The sequence below is a fragment of the Diadema setosum genome, chromosome 10 (assembly GCF_964275005.1).
Source record: "Diadema setosum chromosome 10, eeDiaSeto1, whole genome shotgun sequence".
NCBI classification, from domain to species: domain Eukaryota; kingdom Metazoa; phylum Echinodermata; class Echinoidea; order Diadematoida; family Diadematidae; genus Diadema; species Diadema setosum.
This window is the reverse complement of record NC_092694.1, coordinates 9,064,400-9,085,572: the sequence shown is the minus strand read 5'-3', so window position 1 is coordinate 9,085,572 and position 21,173 is coordinate 9,064,400. Positions and strand designations below refer to the sequence as shown.

The following is a 21,173-nucleotide window of genomic DNA, read 5'->3' as shown; positions in this document are numbered from 1 at the left end:
AAGTATGATACCGTTATTTTCACTTGCCCTCTGAAGTGTGGTAACAGCGCAGGTGTAGAAGCCAAGCTACAACAGGGGCACTGCGTTGACCGAGGAAAACAATCGTATTGTCGTGCGCTATAAAGAACAGATCAATGTATATCGATTTCCGGCGAGTTAAAACTTTGAAAGACGTGTATAGGGGCTCTTTCGGAATGGTGTAATCCCCCCGTTTCGTCGTGTAATCGAAGATTTCTGCGTGGATTACCTTTTTTTCCCTCCTCCATGCACCCCTTCGCAATGCCTTCTATCCCTTTACATAAGATGCCCGTGTACGCTCCTGCCAGCGGCCGATCCCGACACCATAGATTCCGGTTTCTCCCGCGAAGGATGTGGCGGCTGCGACGTCTGGTACATTCACACTGGAGGGCCCTGGTGGTCACGGCTCTCACGATCTCGACCGTGTACTTCGTCTTCGCCATCAGAAAGAAAGCGCTGACGTCGTCGAGGGCGAAGTATGCCAACCTGCAGGCATTCCGTGAGTACCTCCCGAAAACTGTCCCCTTCTCCCGGTCAAGAGACCGGACAATAACAACGCGGGTGGTGCATGTACATTTCATGGCAGTTCATCGAAAGCTGTCACTTTGAGGTACTGGCAGAATGTGTCCAAATAATCTTTCTTGTGCAGAGCATAGCACGCAGTTATTTCTACGGATATCTGCCATAACGACACTTGACACTTACGTGGTAAAGTGTTTCATGAGTTTTCTATATCCATACATGTATCAATAGTTATGACAGCAGGGAGGTGGAACTCGTCCATCTCCCTGATGAGAGTCGACCGCGGATCTGGTAGATGGGAAAGCTCTCGCTCGTACCATGCAGGGAGGTACTGCTCGTACGTATCTCCATGGTCGTGCCTTGGAGTTGCTCCATGCTCGCTCGTACCCCCTCCCCCTTTTGAGTTGATCATGCCACGGAGATGTATAAGATTCTTGACCGTAATCGATACCATGGAGCTACATGATCAAAATTGTTATTTCCACGAATACCAGGGAGGTGGAAAGAGCCTCTTTCCACTTCCCTGAATTTATTATACCAATGAAGGTGCGCTGTTATTACACCAGGCGTTGGAACGCAGCAGGGCTGTGTGAGGATTGGGATGTAGCGTTGCCGAGGCAACGCCTAGAATGATACCTGACCGCGTGACCTTTGCATCTTTGGCAGAGCGAGGTTCAGAATATACAGTACAGTGTAATATTAATAATTACAGCAATTGCGCCGAAAAGAACTGGGGAGCTACAACTACTAGTATAGTCTGTGCTATGCTGGAGGGTTACCAAGTCCGGATTGTGTGCGTGTGCGTGTACGTGTCTGTGTATGTGCGCAGGGACGTGGAAGGAAAGTTTTCTTTCCACCTTCTTGGTGTGTGTTAATAATATTTATGTGTCTATAATCTGACATATAGCAACGGGCCTACACTACTAAATTATATTTCAGCTGCTAACGAATCTATAAGGAAAAGATGGTTGCATATATAATTAAACAAGGATAGGAAAATGATAATGATTAAATAATGTTATGAAAAGTTTATATAGCGCCTATTACCTTTTTTTTTTGAGCGCTCTACAGACATAGTAACACAGAAATAATACTGGCAATCAACAAAAGATACATACAAATGAATCACAAGTTCAAAATATTGTGGGCCTACATAATCGTCAGTATTTTTCTTCAAAGAGATGCGTCTTCAGCAACCGTTTCATTGAATCGTATCCGCACCGTGAGAGTTCCTCAGGAGACTGAGGTAATTTATCAATCCTGATCTTGTTTAGTTTCTATTGTTGTTTGAATTGTTGCTAAATTAAGCCAAGCTTTAACTCGATCAAACACACCTTGTACATTGCAATTTGCACGCACCATCCGCTTCTCGTTAAAGGGATGGGTTAGTATTGGCTGAGGTGAGGATGTAGCTTTTAACTTTTTGCGAGATACTTGAGAACCACTTTATGAAATGTTAAAGAGCACTATACAATTCTTAGAGGATTTCATAGTTTATTTGATGAAAATCAATTTGAAATGGCTGAGAAATCCAAAGCAAAGTAAAACAAAGCCATCCTATAAAGTGGGTCCCACCTTTTATTGTGATTGCTTTGTTTTTGGATATCTCAGCCATTTCAAAACCGTTTTTCATCAAATCAACTTTGAATTCCTCGTAGGATTGTATGTCCTTTCATATTTCATAAGAGGTTTCTAATTATCTCATAAAGTCATTGTCAAAAAACGTTGAAAACTTGAAGCCCCATCTCAACCGAAACTGTACCATCCCTTTAACTAAAACTTATTTCACTTCGTGGTTAGAGGTCATTAGCTGAGATTTATATGACACATTGAAATAACACGAAAGAGGCATGAATACACCCATTTGGCGTTGCGTGCCACAATGACTGGTTCGAATCGTTTCTTTCAGTGGTACTGTACAAACATTGAACTGTAACACAACCATAGATCTGCACAGCTCCATGGTATTCACATGGAGCTATACACGCTGTAAGGTCTACTGGTATTTAATAATAATAGTGTAATCTGTAATTGCTAATGAGGACGGCAATGATTTGTAAGTAAACAGAAAACAAGTTCTTTAGTGCGGGACGAACGTTCTGCAATAGCTAGAGCATGTCACGCTACTTGCATCGGAGTTGTTAAGAGATCGAGCCATTTGAATGTATTTGTTAAAAGTACTGGACTGTTCTGGTGTTACACTCAAGCATTGTGTCGGTGCAAAACCGGCACATTTTTTGCTAAGGGTATGTAAATGTTGTATTATTAGATAGGACTACCCTGTAACCACCCTCTCCCACAGTGGTAAAGAGTCGCAACAAGAGCTTGCTCTATGTGTACATATACATCACTGCCTCGAGCTTCAAAGATTGATTTGTTCAGGTTGTCTTTGGTAAATAGGTTCAAATCAAACAGAACGAAAGACGTGTCATCAATATTATTTATAAGACTTCATTGGACTTGATATAAAAGTTCGGCATATTTACTCGAAACGTTAACAAGGCAGTTAGGCTACTATCCACATACTAAGCATGAAATGATATCTGGCAAGGATGTCATCACGTCAGTTTCCCACTTGCCGGCGCGCAAATCCCCACTCTGTTTCCTTTGTAGAGATGTTTAAAGAATGAATACAAAAATATAAAAACAAACAAACAAACAACAATACAAAACAAAAAACAACAACAACCATATCAGATTTCTTGCATTAATCATTGTCGATTGCTGATTACATTATAAGGAATGAAACGGGCCTTATGTGTTGAATTATCGACCTGGGTCAGAGCTCGATTTTGTGGTCAAAGCAATTGCGGAGGCGCTAACATCATCACAATATTCAACCGGGGAAGCTGTACCTTTTGTAAAGTCGTTATCTATGTATTTCAAGTCTCATTTTAATTATTCCGTTGTCATCATCTTCATTAGAGTTCACTCTTTGTAGCCGAGACCCTCGACACTGTTACACCTCTATCTCCGGGGAATGGGGTAAAAAAAAATCAGACATTGATACAGTGCGGTGATGGTAATTTCGAGGGCTTTTTATGGCAAGATGGGCGTGACAAATTTTGTTTGGATTTGTGTTCGACGTCCTCATCCTATTCAGACATAATGAATATATCTTAATGAGCGTATCTACCGCCGCTCAGTATAGTTAAATGGAATCGGGAATAGACGGCATTCGAGGACGCTGCTGAGCCACTGTTTGTAGAACTCGGTTTGACGTGAGCACAATGTAATAGAGACGACGCTCTAGGATGTAATATTCAACTGTACTTTGTTCGCGCAATGAGATACAGATATTAATATCAATGAGGTATATACCTCCTTGTTAATATCCTCCTCTCCCCTTCCCTCTCCCCCTTTTCACCTGATGTTCTCCTTTTCTCTTTCTCTCTCTCCTCCTCCTCCCCCTCCTCTCCCGCTTTGTCCCTCTAACAGTTGAATATGGTCTATCTATCAATCCATATCTATCTGCCTATCTCGCGATCTATCTATACCTGTAAAAGACGGTATGTTATAGCGTAATAGAGCCGCCAGCGCTATGATGATAGTCATTTTGGTATGGGAAGCAGTATCTGTTATGAAAATGATATCGATAACGATTATTTGGTCTTATCTTGTAGGTCTGCCCATCGTCCTTCCGTCTCTCTGCCTATCTATCCATCTGTCTGTCTATTTATCTATTTATCTATCTATTCATCTATCTATCTGTCTATCCATCTATCTGCCTGTATCTATCTATCTATCTATCTATCTATCTATCTATCTATCTATCTATCTATCTATCTATCTATCTATCTATCTATCTATCTATTTAGGTCATATCTATCTATGATTAGATCTATCAATCAACCTAGCTAGATATCTAACTTTCTGTATCTATCCATCTGTCTGTAATGTCTATCTGTTTAGCTGTAATGTATGTCTAGTGTTTGACATGTACTCATTCTATCTGTTGATTTTTTTAAAATCTGATTCAGGGAAGCACAATGATGAGAGAATCATATCGTGGAAAGGTGACGATGTGAGAACTAATCTCTTACAGTGACGCACTGTACTAGAGAATGACACGTAGTGCAACAGGTGTTTGAGGATGAACCGTGCGCCACGTCAAACCTGTCTTCAGAGGCAATTGAGTCATTATGGTTAGAAAGGAAATGTTGGTTTAAACAGTGAGCGACGGTGGTGACAGCGAAAATATAGGCGAGTTGTTGTGACAAGCATCACCAATATTACTTTGATGATGGTGATGATGATGATGATGATGATGATGATGATGATGATGATGATGATGATAACCATGACTAAGATAGTATCACTACTAATAATTATGTTGTCGTCACAACAATGACGAACAATGGTGACGAATGAATTATAGGCCTTACTACACCTACTACAAGAGCAATAGGCCCTACATGCCGAAGTTGAGAGAGATTATCATTTAATACTTCAAGCAAATTCATGTTATATTGTCTTGTTTCCGATATTTTGTACATTATTGGATGTGTTTTGCAAAAAAATTGCATTAGCTGCTATTTTCATAAATGACTCGTAGGCCTATGATTCCCATGAAGGCACAAGACACAAGTGCTACAAACACACAACAAACACACAACAAACGTTCACACACACACACACACACACACACACACACACACACACACACATAAACGACAAACACATCATCACGCACTCAACCATATACCCCTCCCCCCCCCCCCCCCACACACACAGTCACAATGGATTTTACACTGAAAACACATTTGAGAGGGCCGTGTCTGAATACATCCTAGTTTCAAGACATTGACTTTTGACCTCCAACGCTGATTCAATGAGGAGTAGGTCAGCCTCGGGTTCTCCGATCTGCTGAGAGTCACACGAGAGTAGCAGGAGGCAATGCAGCCGAGAGGTCAACCAGGTTTTGTTGTCGTTCTTCCTACGTGTATTTTCATTTCTCTCTTCTTTTTTTTTTTTTTTTTTTTTTTTTTTTGAGGGGGGAGGGAGGGATGGGATGGGGGTGGGATGGTGAAGAGTCTTGAGTCAAGCGAGCCTAATCGTTTACAGAGAAGAGTGCAAATGCAATTCAATTCGTACATAGAATGAGAAAATTTTGAAATTCCAATTCCTTGTATCTATTACGGAGGTATATAACATCGGATACAAAATATGCTTACCTATGCTGTATCTTTGATTACCTCATACTCGCAGGTACTAATGATGTCACGGTCTCCTGATTTATATTAACTTACATTAATAGATAATGTTTTGTATGCTATACATATACAATCTCTCTATCTCTCTCTGATGTCTCTATCTATGTCATGAGTCATACCCAATTGTGCGTGTCTGTGTGCGTGTGTAATTGCATTCAGGAAGATGACTGAATGGGGGAATGGTCGGTTATATGGGGGGGGGGGTGGACTGTTGGAACCCTTACCTTATCAAACGCAAATCCTAACCAAATGATTGGTTGAGAGCGTACACGTGACCAACCATTTACAACACGTAATATTGCTAATGACCCGTCATTAGTAAAGTATATCTAGTGTAGATAGGCCTACTGACCGGTTATTATCACTTTCACGGCCAGGATGACCGGGCGTGATTTTATCGTTTTATTTACTCATGAAAATGGCTGCCACGGAGTATAAAACCCCTACAGGGCTCACACGGGTAAATAATTCCCCATAGAGACGTGTGTTAAAATTCAAATTTCAAAAAATTCTGTAAAATAGCTGGGAGAAATGAGGTGTTTCATCTTCACTAACCTGAATAAGTGAGATATTACCTTTCATCCATCAGATTGCCAGTTTTGGGTTGTTCTGCTCTAATTCTGTCCAGGGGTCCGCAAAGCCAGACTACGAGTTCTTGTCACTCAAAATATCACCTATTTTCCGTACACGTACCCAATGAAATATAGTCCCCTCAAATTCCATCAGAAAAGCTTTCATCTTCCAACCAAAATGCAGTTTGTAGAGGAATTCATACTCAATATCTACAGCTATTCAGTTTTTTGCCAAACTACATCATTGATTTTTAATTAATTTTTTTCTTCATTTATTTTGGTATCTTTGGTACGAATTTGTGAAGGGGTCTGGAACAGTCCATTTTATTTACAGGTGTGAGCCCTATAGTGGAGGTCATACTTCTTATTTGACTTTTAAACATCATAAATGTGTTTTTTATGATATTTGCCCCTACATCATATGAGAAATTACACTTTCAAGGATTATAAAGCTTCTCAAAGGGACACTTTTAGAAAATCATGCCCTTTAGGGTTTTTTTAAAATAAATCTTGCAGTTTTGATCAGTTCTTCACAAGATGAATACATAGATCCAGGCAGTTATCCTTGATTGTGGGTGTGTCATCATCACCTTATAGCCTACAAAGTACTTGATAAGACTTTGCTTTGTCAAACAGACTAACTTTATGTATTTTGAGCTGTTTCAGTGGTAGCCAAAACAAAGAAATACATTAAAATAACACAGTCATTCAAAGTTGTGTGATACTGATGACTGACTGCTATGTACTAAGATCTAGTGACAAGAACATAATATTAAGAAAAGAAATAGTAGCAAGGCAGAGTTGAGGAGGGGGGGGGGAGTAGAGGAGAGAGGTAGAGAGGGGGGGGGGGGGTAGGGAGGGGAAGGGGAGGGAGGAAGAGATCTGACACAATACAAGATACACAATACAAGATTAACACAGTCATTCAAAGTTGTGTGATACTGATGACTGCTATTTACTAAGATCTAGTACCACAAGAACATAATATTAAGAAAAGAAATTGTAGCAAGGAAGAGTGTGTGTGGGGGGGGGGTAGTTAGAGGAGAGAGGTAGAGGGAGGGGGTAGGGAGCAGAAGGGGGAGGGAGGAAGAGATCTGACACAATACAAGATACACAATACAAGAAGTCATTCAAAGTTGTGTGATACTGATGACTGCTATTTACTAAGATCTAGTACCACAAGAACATAATATTAAGAAAAGAAATTGTAGCAAGATAGAGTGGGGGGGGGGGGTAGAGGAGAGAGGTAGAGGGAGGGGGGGGGGGAGTAGGGAGGAGAAGGGGCAGGGAGGAAGAGAGATCTGACACAATACAAGATCAACATAAACCAGCAGAGCTTGTATGGGATGAATACTTCCCATAGACTTGCATGTATTGCGTGCATTCTCTATAGGGCTCACACGGGTAAATAATTCCCCATAGAGACGTGTGTTAAAATTCAAATTTCAAAAAATTCTGTAAAATAGCTGGGAGAAATGAGGTGTTTCATCTTCACTAACCTGAATAAGTGAGATATTACCTTTCATCCATCAGATTGCCAGTTTGGGTTGTTCTGCTCTAATTCTGTCCAGGGGTCCGCAAAGCCAGACTACGAGTTCTTGTCACTGAAAATATCACCTATTTTCCGTACACGTACCCAATGAAATATAGTCCCCTCAAATTCCATCAGAAAAGCTTTCATCTTCCAACCAAAATGCAGTTTGTAGAGGAATTCATACTCAATATCTACAGCTATTCAGTTTTTTGCCAAACTACATCATTGATTTTTAATTAATTTTTTTCTTCATTTATTTTGGTATCTTTGGTACGAATTTGTGAAGGGGTCTGGAACAGTCCATTTTATTTACAGGTGTGAGCCCTACATTTGGAATTCTTTCGACAAGGATCTGCCTCATCATTTTATAAAACGAACCATACACAACGTTTTCTTCCGGCATTAGTAAAATTACCATATTCGGTAGGCCTACCTTCGAAACAGTCCAAATGCCCTTAGCTACAGCCTCGGACGTGTCAGTAAAATGTCACTGCTCCAAAGGTGGGTAAATTACTAATGCCGTCCATGTGTTTTGTGAATTTTAAATTCAGCTTGCATCTCCCGTGTATCTCGTTTAAACTTAATGAAGGTGTGATCAAACACGATACATTAGAAATAGTAGATATATCTATCACATACATAACAAGAACAACAAGAACAACAACAATAACAACAATTACGTGACTGACTACAAGCATCCTGGCATCCTGAACTTGATGTTTCATTTATTTCCTTTTTCAATTATATAAAGAAATATATCTCTCTTCTTTTTTTTTAATTTCAACGATTGCGATCATGGTGAGCAGAACGAGAGGTCGGACTGGGAGGTAAACCTTGCTTTTGTTACGTCATTGTGTTATAACTTTCATGTTTCCGTGGTTGTAGTCGAGCACATAACTCACAAGATTAGTTTTGGTGTGTGTTTTATGCACTTTTAGATTCATGTTACCCTCAGCATCACTTATGTGCACAAGACATATTCCGTGAATAATTATTTTGTTTATACTAATATGACTAACGAAAGACATGGCAGGGAAGTATGCAAGATATGCTCTGTCTAGGGGAGGGTGTATCCCAAAGAACTCTGTTGATCATTAGTAGCATTTTACAAATGATTGACAGATGATGTCACTGGCGGAATCTGGGTGTGGAAGGGGATATATATGAAGAGCTTGTTTGCAAAAACCGATAAGTCCATTTTTGAAGATTTTGAAATACGGTCTCTGTCATAAAGTACAAAATAATACCTTTTAAATGATACATTAGTCACTATATGTAAAGGTATATTTTTGAAGTTATGGTCAAAAGAAGCAAAAAATTTCTTATTATTCTCTTTATTTTTCTTGACCTTAAATTGCAAATATCTCCATTTGACAAAAGTATGGACTTATCGGGTTTTGCAAACAAACTATATATATATATATATTTTTTTTTTTTAATGTGGGCGTTTCCAAGTTATATGACGTAAAATAGTACATTAATATTCTTATAAAGTAAATTGCACATAGATATTCTTTTGGCCACAAACGTGTAGATCAGGATAGTAGGAATCAATACAAGTCAACATAGTATAATTCACTCCGTAGTCCCTTTAACTCATTGCTGTTGTTGTTGTTTTTCCTTCAAGCATTTTCAATTATTTCATCCCAGATTGATGAGTTTGTCTCAAGTGCCGTGTACTAACACTCAGAGTCTATTATGAGTATATTTTATTATAAAGTACAGACAATGCCCCGCCAACTACAAGAAGACAGAAAAGTCACATGAGCTCTTTCTCCCGAGACATCCCTGGCATGACAGCAACTGCAGAGCTGCCAAATAATCGCTCCGACTCCGAAGGATGCTACCTCCAAAACGTTAGCATCTCCTAATACCTCTCAATGTTTCATAGCACTAGAATATAACACCCCCTTGACTTGGAATTATTATCTTTTTCATTATTTTTTTTTTCAGGCCTGTGAGATGTTTGTAACACCGCCCTAATTGAAATTGCATTTTAGAACCTTCTGAATATGTTATGTGTGAATTTTGGCAGCCCTACATAAAACGAATCTACGCAAATTGCGATACAGGTAGAAGGAAAGTAATTAGCGGTAATGGGTGAACTGAATATCACGTGACCAACTCCGAAGGACTCAGGGGGAGGGGTTACATTCGCAAACCGACCTATCAGCTGATCATAGGACTAATGGTGAATGTCCATTGCGAGATGAAAAGGAGACCTCCCTGATGCACGATGTATCTTATAATAGCAAACACACTGTTCCCTTGAACTTAGCTCATTCATGAGTTTACGAAAGACACATTATCTTCTTACTTCACACGATATAATCGTACTGATCTTGAATGCATAATGATTGAACTACTCCCATATTATTTGATTTCAAGCCTTCGCACAGCTGGTAGTGGGCAAACTCTGTTGGACCGCACCTTGTCTGCATCTGCATTCAGCACGTCACATTTCTAATCTTCACCTTGAAGTGAAAAAAACCCTAACTTATTGTTTTAGGATTCTATTTCTCTCATTTTACTCTTTCGAGTGAAATGTTAGAACTAGTCTTACACTCTATATCAATCAATGTTATAAAGACCGGATACTGGTTCTCTACGAAAAAAAAAAAACAAACAAAAACATTGCCATTTACCTTCAAATGAAGCATGTATAGGGTGGAAAGAACTAATCAAAGAAGGAAAATCAGTTTCTCCCTCTTTACAAAGAATGTTTTTGGTTTAGATCGTACTAAGCTTTGGTTCAGATTCGCATAAGTATAACTCATTAATCTCTGTATACTTAAACATCTGCACATTTATTTTATAGTCTAATGAGGTCGAAGTTTTAGAGTAAGTTTAGATTTTGTTTAATATTTCATTATATACCACTGTGAAGGAAGCTGTGGAATGGTATCAAACACTCCCAGAACATACAGCTTTTAGTCCTTTGTGGAGGATGTATGAAAATGGTGTTTCTTGTCCACGGAATAGATCCGCTGACCTCGAGATTAAAAAATAAAAAATAAAAATCCGTCATAATGGCCCACAACAGGTCATTGATTATTCACAACTCGTATAACGGTGCTTTGTTGCCCATATTGTACATCCGAGTGAAGCCGAAAGAACATTATTTTGTATTAGAGATACATGCATAGCGAATACAACATAGCAAACATGCACAAGGCTGCGTATACGATATGGCAATGTACACACAAAAGTGATCTAACGATTCCTAGCAAATCCATGGTCCATACACCTGCCATCTTCTCACGAGCCCAGAACAATTAAATGTCCAACTGCTATCGTCAATCGAAATCGAAATGCGATAAGATGTGCAGACGGTCTCTCTTGCGAAGTCCTGGGTCCTGTTTCATAAAACTTGTTATCAGTGACAACTGCCACATTTCTGTGACAAATTTGTTCTTAGCCAATCATATGAAGGGATTTCAGTAGCTTATAACAACTATGACGGGGCCCTGGTTTCCGAGTCTACAGTGGTTTCGAGCTCATGCAGACAAGGCATTCCATCCTCATTCGACAGACATACGATGCACTCTAAGAAAATGGGTTTATCTTTGCGCCTTTTCCAGTGTCACGCTGGAAGCCCCTTTACGGGTGCAACTTTGCATCTTTCAGACCACTTAGCACCTTTAAAGGTTCATTCAGTATGACACTGGTAAAGGTGCTCTCAGTGTGACAAGAGGTGCAAAGTTGAACCTACTTCTCTGAGTAGAGTGGTAGAAGGGGAATTAAAACCGTTGGTGGCGTGTAGCTTGTTCATTTTAACGCTTTCTGTGCCGATGAGTGGGTTAATGTGTCAAATTTCATACACAAACCTATTGACGAGAAATTAATGTGGCACGCTGCAAGAGGGTTAAGCGTCCGCGTGCTGACCTGGCCACCACTGGTATCAACGTTAAATAAGCACTAGCATAAAGTATGGCAACCAAGATGGCTTCACTTACTTTGCAATTTTACTGCAGCGTTCCTAAGGACGATTTGCTCATACTATTAGAAGTGTAAGGAAAATCTTTCGTTCTATGGGTCTACGGGTCAAAGGTCAAATTGAAATGCTGATATTACACTATATTTCATGCTGGCTTTCTCCATACCCAGTCCCTTGAAATAATTTATTGTTTACACTTAGCAGTGAAATCGATCTTGTTTTATACCATTGTATTAGCACACAGTGATTACATGGATTATGTCGAGAAAGTATGGGGACATTGGGTCAAAGGTCAAGTGAAAATGGTAAAATTTTTCCCGTTTTCCGTGTTTTGAAAGTGACTGAAAGCACTGTCATGAAAATTGTTGTATAATTTTCAGATAATGATTATTTGCCACTCACATTGGTATAATGTACTGCAGAATTATTTGGAAGAACAATGCGATGTGGCGGAGGCATACCAGTCGCCATAGCTGCATTTCAATAGTTTTGGGATTTCATTCTCCTTTTGGACTTTGATAACAATGTCTCTCGAATCACACGTGGATCACATTCTATGATTGATAGTGTTCTACTGTATATGCTTTTGTGACAAAGATTGATTCAAATGTGTATGCACGTGAGTATTTGTTTTTCATACTGATGTCTACATTTGCACATAATGGAAAAGTGAATATTGCTATTCTGTTCTGGTCCTTTGTCTGAATCTCACTTCCCTTCGGTAAACTTCACTACCCATGTAATTGTTGACTTTAATAAGTTGTACGTGTTGATATTTCACATTTCAGAATGCTTCCGTCTTAAAGGGACTGTACAGTACTGGTTGAGGTGGGGATTCATGTTTTGAACATTCCTAAGTGAGATAGTAAGAAACCTCCTATGAAATATGAAAGAGCATGTAATTTTAAAAAGGATTCAATGTTTATTTGATGAAAATCGGTTTTCAAATGGCTGAGATATCCAAAAAAGTGATAATAATAAAAGGCGACAGGCCACGCCTTTTATTAGGATCTCTTTGTTTCACCTTGTTTTTTAATATCTCAGCCATTTGAAAACCGATTTTCATCACATAAACTTTTGATACCAATTAGAATTGCATGCTCTTTGACATCTCATAGAGTGGTTTCTGAATAAATCTCGCAAAACGTTAAAAGCTAAATCCTCACCTCAACCAGAACTGTACACACCCTTTAATGTACTATCCATAATATTAAAGGGACTATATGCGATGCAAATACATGTTGACTTGTGTTGAATTATGATACTCTATGGATAAAGAAACACCACTTAGCTTAGACCGAACATAACTTGCATGTTTCCATGTAATAATGATTAACAAAAGGCATTGTCTGCAGGGGAAATTTGCAAGGTAGGGTGCTCGGTTTCTACACGGGAAGGCGTATACATTATGTACCAATGTTTTTGGTCAATCTTACTAGTACTTAGGAATGATTTATGATGTCACTGGCAGAATCTTGGTTTGGAAGATTTTTTTTTTTTAATGGACAAAATTATTCAAGTGATCTGAAGAGGTAATAGTAGTCAAACTATGATAACGTAGGCCTATATTGCATATATTTAGATATTTGTTTGGCCACATTACGATCAGGGTATTCTGAATCAACATAAGTAAACATGCATTTGCTTTGCATAGTCCCATTAAATACTTTTCGCTTTGTAGCGGCTGCGCCAAGATGAGAATTGTAGTCTTTGCTCAATGATGTGATAATATTTTATACCAAGTGGACAGTTTGTAACGGCCCTCTGACGTTCTCTTATATGTATCCTCTAAGAACCTAAATAACCAAGAAATTAGGAAATGAAAACCAATGTTGATTTCGTTTATATTATCTATCTATTAGATATTGTTACAAGACGCATTCTGTTGTAAAAACCTATAAGGCAAGGTGCATATGATTATGTATTTCTAATAATTCTACTGCTGTCGAAATCGTGAAAGGAAAGAAGTGATTTTGTTTTTTTTTTCTTTCGGGGGGGGGGGGGCAGTATAAGGGTTACTGGATAGAGGGTGCAGAAAAGAAAATTTTATAGAAAGACATTTGATACAATATTTTCATCAAACAAATCCTGAACTTGATTTGAAGACCTGTTAAAATAAAGTCATTATGATCACTGGAATGAGATTTCACAGAACTGGAATTGGATGGGGGGGGGGGGGGGCTTTTGAAAATCTCTGATATCTAAAGGATATTAAATTTTTTCCATTCTTATTGAAAAAAAAAAATCGTCTTACTCTCTATGAATTGCGCCCAGAACAAGACTAGTTGTTTACACACCAATCATCAGAGGAGGTGGGGAGCGATTATAATTGTTTGCACACAATGGGTGACGGCGTGTTACCTCTGAACTATCAAGTATATATACAACGGGCATAAGTGTAATACTACACTGCGGACGGGGTGTTGGCATTTTGCGAATATCATAGCTTGATATTGGTATTGATGTAGTACAGCTGTTATTTTGAGAAGCAGCTTTAGTCAGAGAGATACAGTATCTGTTTTCACATAGGTTTCATGTTTATGATTAGTAATTCCACTCCATAGAATGCGTAAGTGGACTTTGGTGAGTAGCTACCACGCTGGCTACAGTAAAGTTAAAGGGCTGGTATAAATTTGGTTGAGATGGGGATTCAGGTTTTAACCTTTTGCAAGATGATTTGAAACCACTTAAATGAAATATTACAGAGCATATTTCTATAAATCAAAGAGGAATTCAATGCTTATTTGATGGAAATTGGTTGTGAAGTGACTGAAATATCCAAAAACAAAGCATAACAAAGTGATCCTAATATAAGGTGGATTCCACCTGTTATTAGCTTCACTTTGTTTTTGGACATCTTTTGGATAAAAAGCAACCCTAGAGAAATAAAAATAGAAGTAGTCATTTTACTCTTATCATGATAATTATAATCATCATTATTGTTATTATTATTACTATTGTTATTGTTTTGTATTATTATTATTATTATTATTATTATTGTTATTGTTATTATTATTATTATTATTATTATTATTATTATTATTATTATTATTATTATTATTATTATTATTATTATTATTATTATTATTATTATTGTTATAGCACTTGCACTTCATGTCTAAAACTCCTATCCGACCAAGACTCGCTAGGCAAGGCTGCTCTGACTCAAAAACAAGGGCGAACAGGCGGGCAAAATCTGACATATCGTCAGTAAGTCACGTCCTTTTGACGCTGTTAGAGGTCACGCTAAACCATAAATGCCTGCTGAATTAGATTATGCTACATGACATGTAAAATAATAAAGTCAGGTTTTTGCGCGATCTTGACATTGTAAGAAGTATAGGGCCTTGTAATCTATGGAGTTTTTTTTTTTTTCTCTCTCTCTCTCTTAAGTTTAATCCGTTTTCGAGGACAAGACGGATTTCACACACAGCCAGGATTAACCCACATTGTTCCTTTTTCTTTTCTTTTTCTCTCATTTTTGTTTCCGCTCACAGAAATGCTTTTTGGTGCTCCAGAAGATGAATTTGAAAAGGAGTTTCGAGGTGAGTTGAACATGTCGATGTATTGTAGTCATTTTGGAGGAGCATTCTGTTCTCTCTCTGCCTATCTCTCTCTCTCTCTATCTATCTCTATCTCCCTCTCTATCTCAATCTCCATGTCTATCTTTATTTCTATCTCTCTGTCTTTATCTCCCACGCTCTCTCTCTCTCTCTTTGTACATTTATTCCTCTCTCTTTCTCTCTATCTATCTGTCTATCTATCTACCTCATGTCGTTATCTATTCATTTATCTATCTATCTATCTATATATCTATCTATCTATCTATCTATCTATCTATCTATCTATCTATCTATCTATCTATCTCATGTCGTTATCTATTCATCTATCTATCTATCTATCTATCTATCTATATATCTATCTATCTATCTATCTATCTATCTATCTATCTATCTTTCTATCTATCTATCTATCTTTCTATCTATCTATATGTATGTCTGTTCGTCTACCTTTTCTATCTATCTTTCTAGCTAGCTAGCATGTGTTTTCCTGTTTTGTTTCTTTGCGCCTTGGAGTTAATTTCTTTTCTTTTACTGGTTCAATCGTTTTTGTTTTTGTTTTTGGTTGCTACAAATGAAATTTGTTTTGCTGTCAAGCAGTGTTGCCATGGTAATTCCACCCCAGGAACACCAAAAACAAAACCTGAAATGAATGACAGGACTCTCCTCTGTATCGAGTTACAAGTAGCCTGTATTCTAATTATATCAAAGGTTATCAAAATATGAATGTACAACCGGGAATTCCCTGTGCAGTATAGGGCCTACATAATTATTTTGCATACGGTTTCATTGTTTAAGAACCGGTAAGCCGAATAGTAGTCTATTTTGGCATCTTTTGTTCCATTTTTTTTTACTATATAATATTAACTATATATTGTTTTAAGGGTGATGTTTGTTATTCCGAAGGTTCATCATTCCGAAATACACAAATTCTTTATACCTCGATGTCCTTCAATCCAAAAATGAAATAGGATTCTTCAATCCTAACATAATTTTGTGACGTTATCCCAAAGCTTCGTTTATAGTCCAAAAATGAAATAAGGTTCGTTTTTCAGATGGTTTGTTAATCCGAAAATGAAAGAAAAAGTGGAAGAAAGTTTGGTATTCATTAATACCAAATCCCAATCCTAATTACTGTACTCTTAAATTTGAATGGAAAGAGGTCGATTGTGTTGCGTATAGGTGTGCGTATGCGCCACGTGTATATATGCCAACGTTGCATAAAGACTGTCTAAGTTTTGACTTTAATATTTATCATGAACTATTGGTGCGTTGCCCCCCCCCCTCCCCCCTTTTCGCTCTTTTACCCAATTGCAGACAAGTCTAGACTACCACCCTGTGTTGAGACAATGGAGGAGACGCCCCGGCTCCACACGGGAGATCCCCTGCTCAGTTACTTCCTCTCTATGTACGTGGACGGGATGGAAGTCACGTGGTCCAGTGACGTCAACAGCAGGTCATCGCTATTCCAGGCTCTGCAAGGTGCACACACACTACATACTTAATCCTCTCGGTACCAGCTATCCGGAAATGTCATTTCTAATGCACATGATATTCATGTCTTTGGCTATGATGGGGTTAAGGTATTAAACAGTATTGTCGACTGAAGTAATCTGATAGAGATCAAGAAATATTTCAGACCTTGCCCAATGCGATCTTTGCCTCGTCCATTCAAGTTGTTATTATTATTATTATATTTTTTATTATTATTATCATTATTATTATTATTATTATTATTATTATTAATCTTTTCTTTTCTTTTCTTTTTTGACGGGGAGGGGGTATGATTTTGTTATCATTATCGTCACCGTCATTGTCAAACTAATGCATATCACTGCCCCACTGCTGTCAACAAAAGCAGAAACGTACTTCTGTCCTTTCTGATGAGCAATTTTGATCGACAAAGCAGACGTTAAACCCAGTCTAAATATGAGAGAGACTTGGGACAGCATAATATACATGGAATATTCTGTTCCAATCGGTACTCAAAGCATACAAAGGGTTAAACACTGAGTGTACATAATTAGCGAATTTAGTCGCTAATGTTCAGTTATGTCAAAAGATTAAAAACAACAAAAATTGTTTTCCTCTACTAAAGCCTGTCTTTACTGGATGAAGCTGCTAATATTACATGAAATTATGGGCCTCACTCGGCAGCTATTGTAAGATTAGGACCTATCAGTGGTAATACAAGGGCAAGTCTAATTTGGTTTAACATAACGCCCTACTTTGCCCACTATATGTCAGACTCGTGAGTAACATGCGCGGCCTTCGAAAAGAGCGCACTATAACATGTCATTATCGTTCGTTTCATTACTAGCACCGGTTCAATTAAACGTTGCCGACAGGCCCGTGTGCTCTGCACTCGTCGTATGACACGTCGCATTAAGGAACCATACCGTGTTACCATGGTGACATTTCGCAGTACTAGTAGTTCATCAATGGTGTCAGTTGCTACAATCCTTCATGCGTTCTACTCGAATGATAATCCATCCTGCAGGGGAAGTAACTTTATCATTTGCGAAAAAAGTCCCCCCACCCCCCCCCCCCCCCGTGCTAATGACAACCTGAGTAGTGACATATTTTATCCCTTGTTTTCACTAAGTTTGCTAATACAGTCAAACCTGTCTATAGCGGCCGTTGTAGACAGGTGACCGCTATGGGCAGGGCCGTTAAAATGTTTTTTTTTTTCTTTTGGGAGGCATTGCGTTTAGTGGTCGCATACGGCAGGTGGTTGCTGCAGACGGTGGTCGCTGTAGACAGGTTTGACTGTACTTCTGTGCAATTTCATGGGCCTACTGTGATCTCGATCTGCGTTAGATTTTCTACAAATTTTATTCATTTTGTTTTCTATGATTTTGCTGTATTTGCAAGAATGATAAGTTTTACATGCACAAAATACTACTACTCTAGTGTGATTTTTGTTTTTAGCGAACTGTTTTTACCCATCGGTGTCTATTTTTCTACTCTCTTCCTCTCTCTCTTTCTTCTTTTTCTTCTGCTTCTACCTTTTGTTGAGGGGGTTTATACGTATGACTCATGGCATTAACATGAACGCATTCTTGACGGTCTTCTTAGCCTCATTTAGGTCAAATTTTGAGAGCTCAAGTTTTAGATGCACACTGGAATAAAGAAACACACGCCGAGATCGTACCCAGGCTATAGTTTGGTCGTAGGAGGTGTTCGTGGTACAGGAAATGAAGGGAAGAGTATACAGTGTACTCTCGTTATAACGAAGTCCTCGGGACAGACCGTTTCCTTTCGTTATAACCAAATTTCGTGTAACCGAACAGTATTAAAGTTATCATGTAGACGTAGGTTTTGGTTTTGGACCTGAATTTTGATTTTGTTGTACCGAGAATTTCGTTTTTACCGTGCCCGTTACAACGGGAGTACACTGTACATCCATATCAGCCAGTATGTTGCGTCTAAACTTCAAGAAAGAGTTTACAAATGAATGTTTCTGTTTGGTGTTTTCCAGACTACATGCTGATGATGGTGGAGGCAGACGTGCGTGTCATCTGGTCAGACCCAAAGACCAGGAAAAATGGAACCGCAATGATAACGCCATCAGCGTCCAAATCGGACGAAGATAGTCTTCCCTTGCAACGATACCTTTACTACGTCGCGAGATACTCGAACAAAGGTATCCAATTAAACTTTCCAGATGTGGAAAGCGCAAATGTTGCTCTGCCGGTCTTAAAAGATATGAGGACGCAATTGCATGCGCCGGTTTGGCTGCATGCAGATATTCTCCCGGGTCCGAATAGGGCTGACTTCCCTATCGATCCGGTCCAGTTTGTAACCGCGGTTCAGAACAATTTCGTCAGCTCGACCCTCTCGCTGGGCTGGGCCACGGACTGGAGTCCCGACGCGCCTCAGATCCGATATTCGTGGTTCAACGTCATAGAGATGGCCAAAATATGTGCTGGTGTCCGACAACCGGTAACATTCGCTATCCGAGCCGTGTACGCGCTGAGATCGATGCGACAACTTCGGTTTCTTCTCAGTCTTGCCAGCCGGTTTACCGTAACCGTCTGGATGGATAAATATGATATCATGCCACTGCCAGATCTGGGTAATTTTCGGAGGAATATGGACCCAAAGAGGATTTTTTACAATTTGCCGAATAATTTTATGGAAAGTATCAAGAATGTGAACGGTCAGCAACCGCCACCTTTGGATTCGGATAGTGTGCAATGGAATCGAAACCTCTGGCAACCTGTTTTAATGGACGACGTCTCGTTAGTGTTTCTCGGAGCAGAACAGGTTGTTTTGGAAGGAACCGGTAGTTGGATTGTGTCAAAAGTTCCCTATCAAGCCGAGATGCAGTCTAAGGGAAGAATGGTTGTGGTCGAGGGAAAACTGCAATTTTTAAACCGCGATCCGACGGCGGTCGCAAAGAAAGAGGCAGCCCGGATCATCATCCGGTCGTCCGGGGTAAATCCGCCGGAGCCGAGTATGGTGCAGGGTGTGCAGCTTCTCGTGCGACCAGACGGCTTCATAGAGCTCTCCGAAATCAATATGAAGCACGCGCACATGTTTGACGTGCGGACGAGCGCGCATTTGCCGCAGAGCGACTGCTACAACTTTAAGCTCGTGGACAAGGGCGAGGACTACCCGATCTACTGCGAGGTTAAAATGGTGAAATGTGAATCAGATGAGGCTGATGTTGAGCCGCTACTAGTATCGTTACATTTTAAGGCTCCCTATGAGCCTCAGACTCAGATGTTTTACGTCGTCGCCAACGCGGCTGGTGGCAAGCAGGCTCTCGTTATAGAGAATCTAGTGGTCTACTCTTGAAGCGAGCAACAAAGAGAAACTTTGTGACATGCAATAACTCACCGGCCTTACGACAGAGAAAGAGTCAATTGTATCGTCTGTGTATTTTGATGAGGAGCCAGTACTATTTTGAACCGAAATGCTCGCATCCGTAACAGTACTAGCGTAATGCCTTGGGAGTCAGTGTCCGCTGCCAATTATTTTACCTTGAGATACGAGAAACAACGCCTTATAACTGTGCTACTTTTAACATTTTGTTCATATTATTGTAGATTGTTTAGTGATAAATGTATGGCGTCATGGTATGCAAAAGCAATGCTTGCTGGTATGTGTGACTTTATTCTTTATAGTCCTACCGAATGCCATTCCAGAGACCCAACATGATCTTCCATATTAAAGGTAGTGCTGTTGGCTTGTGAATTTAACCTTGTTCAGACATTCAAGTCGGCGAGTGATTGTTTTTAACTGCTGAAATCTAACTCGTTCGTGGATTACTGAAGAACAGTTTAACTGAAGTGCCTCAGTGGCCTAATTCCTGTATAGGCCTATACCCGTTTTGGTACCACTTATACACATGCGCAGCCATAAACACACTCATGTGCATGTGCAAATAACACAAACGAGAAAAGCGAAAAAACAAACAAACAAACGAAACAAAAACTCGTTTTTGAGCGCGATGCTAGGATTCCACAGAGTCGTAGACCAGTCTAACGTCACATTTGAGGGACGTACCTTTTTTTAGTATCTCTTCCTTTGTTTTCTTTACTTTTTTTAACTTTGTTATTTACATTTCATAGATAGTGTAATAATTTGCTTCAACCATCAAAATATGTTTGTCATAGATAATGCTTAGTTTGTTTTTATATTTTCTTTTCTCTTGAAGAAGGTAAACTCCGCTTTCAAACACTTCAGCTCTCGAAGAAAACGAATTCTCGTTGTTATACAACAGTAGCTCAAAGATAATCATAACCGCACATAAGAAATAAGAGTCTCTTTGTTCTTATTTTCATTTTCTCGGCATTTTTAGGCGTCCAC

At 39.2% G+C, this 21,173-nt stretch overlaps 1 protein-coding gene across 1 annotated transcript; it reads left to right on the top strand.

Annotated features, from left to right (window-relative positions):
* The first annotated feature begins 279 nt into the window (after window positions 1-279).
* On the top strand, window positions 280-20,159 carry LOC140234366 (uncharacterized). Its single transcript, XM_072314422.1, has 5 exons — window positions 280-517; window positions 8,666-8,686; window positions 15,294-15,341; window positions 16,674-16,838; window positions 18,838-20,159. The coding sequence occupies exons 1-5, from the start codon at window positions 280-282 to the stop codon at window positions 20,157-20,159; spliced, it is 1,794 nt and encodes a 597-aa protein (XP_072170523.1).
* Window positions 20,160-21,173: the final 1,014 nt, after the last annotated feature.

Excerpts from the sequence above, each read along its gene's own strand:
- LOC140234366 (XM_072314422.1), top strand. The coding sequence starts at position 280 with ATGCCTTCTATCCCTTTACATAAGATGCCCGTGTACGCTCCTGCCAGC. Across the intron at positions 518-8,665 it reads TGCCAACCTGCAGGCATTCC|AACGAGAGGTCGGACTGGGA; the intron begins GTGAGTACCTCC and ends CATGGTGAGCAG. Across the intron at positions 8,687-15,293 it reads ACGAGAGGTCGGACTGGGAG|AAATGCTTTTTGGTGCTCCA; the intron begins GTAAACCTTGCT and ends TTCCGCTCACAG.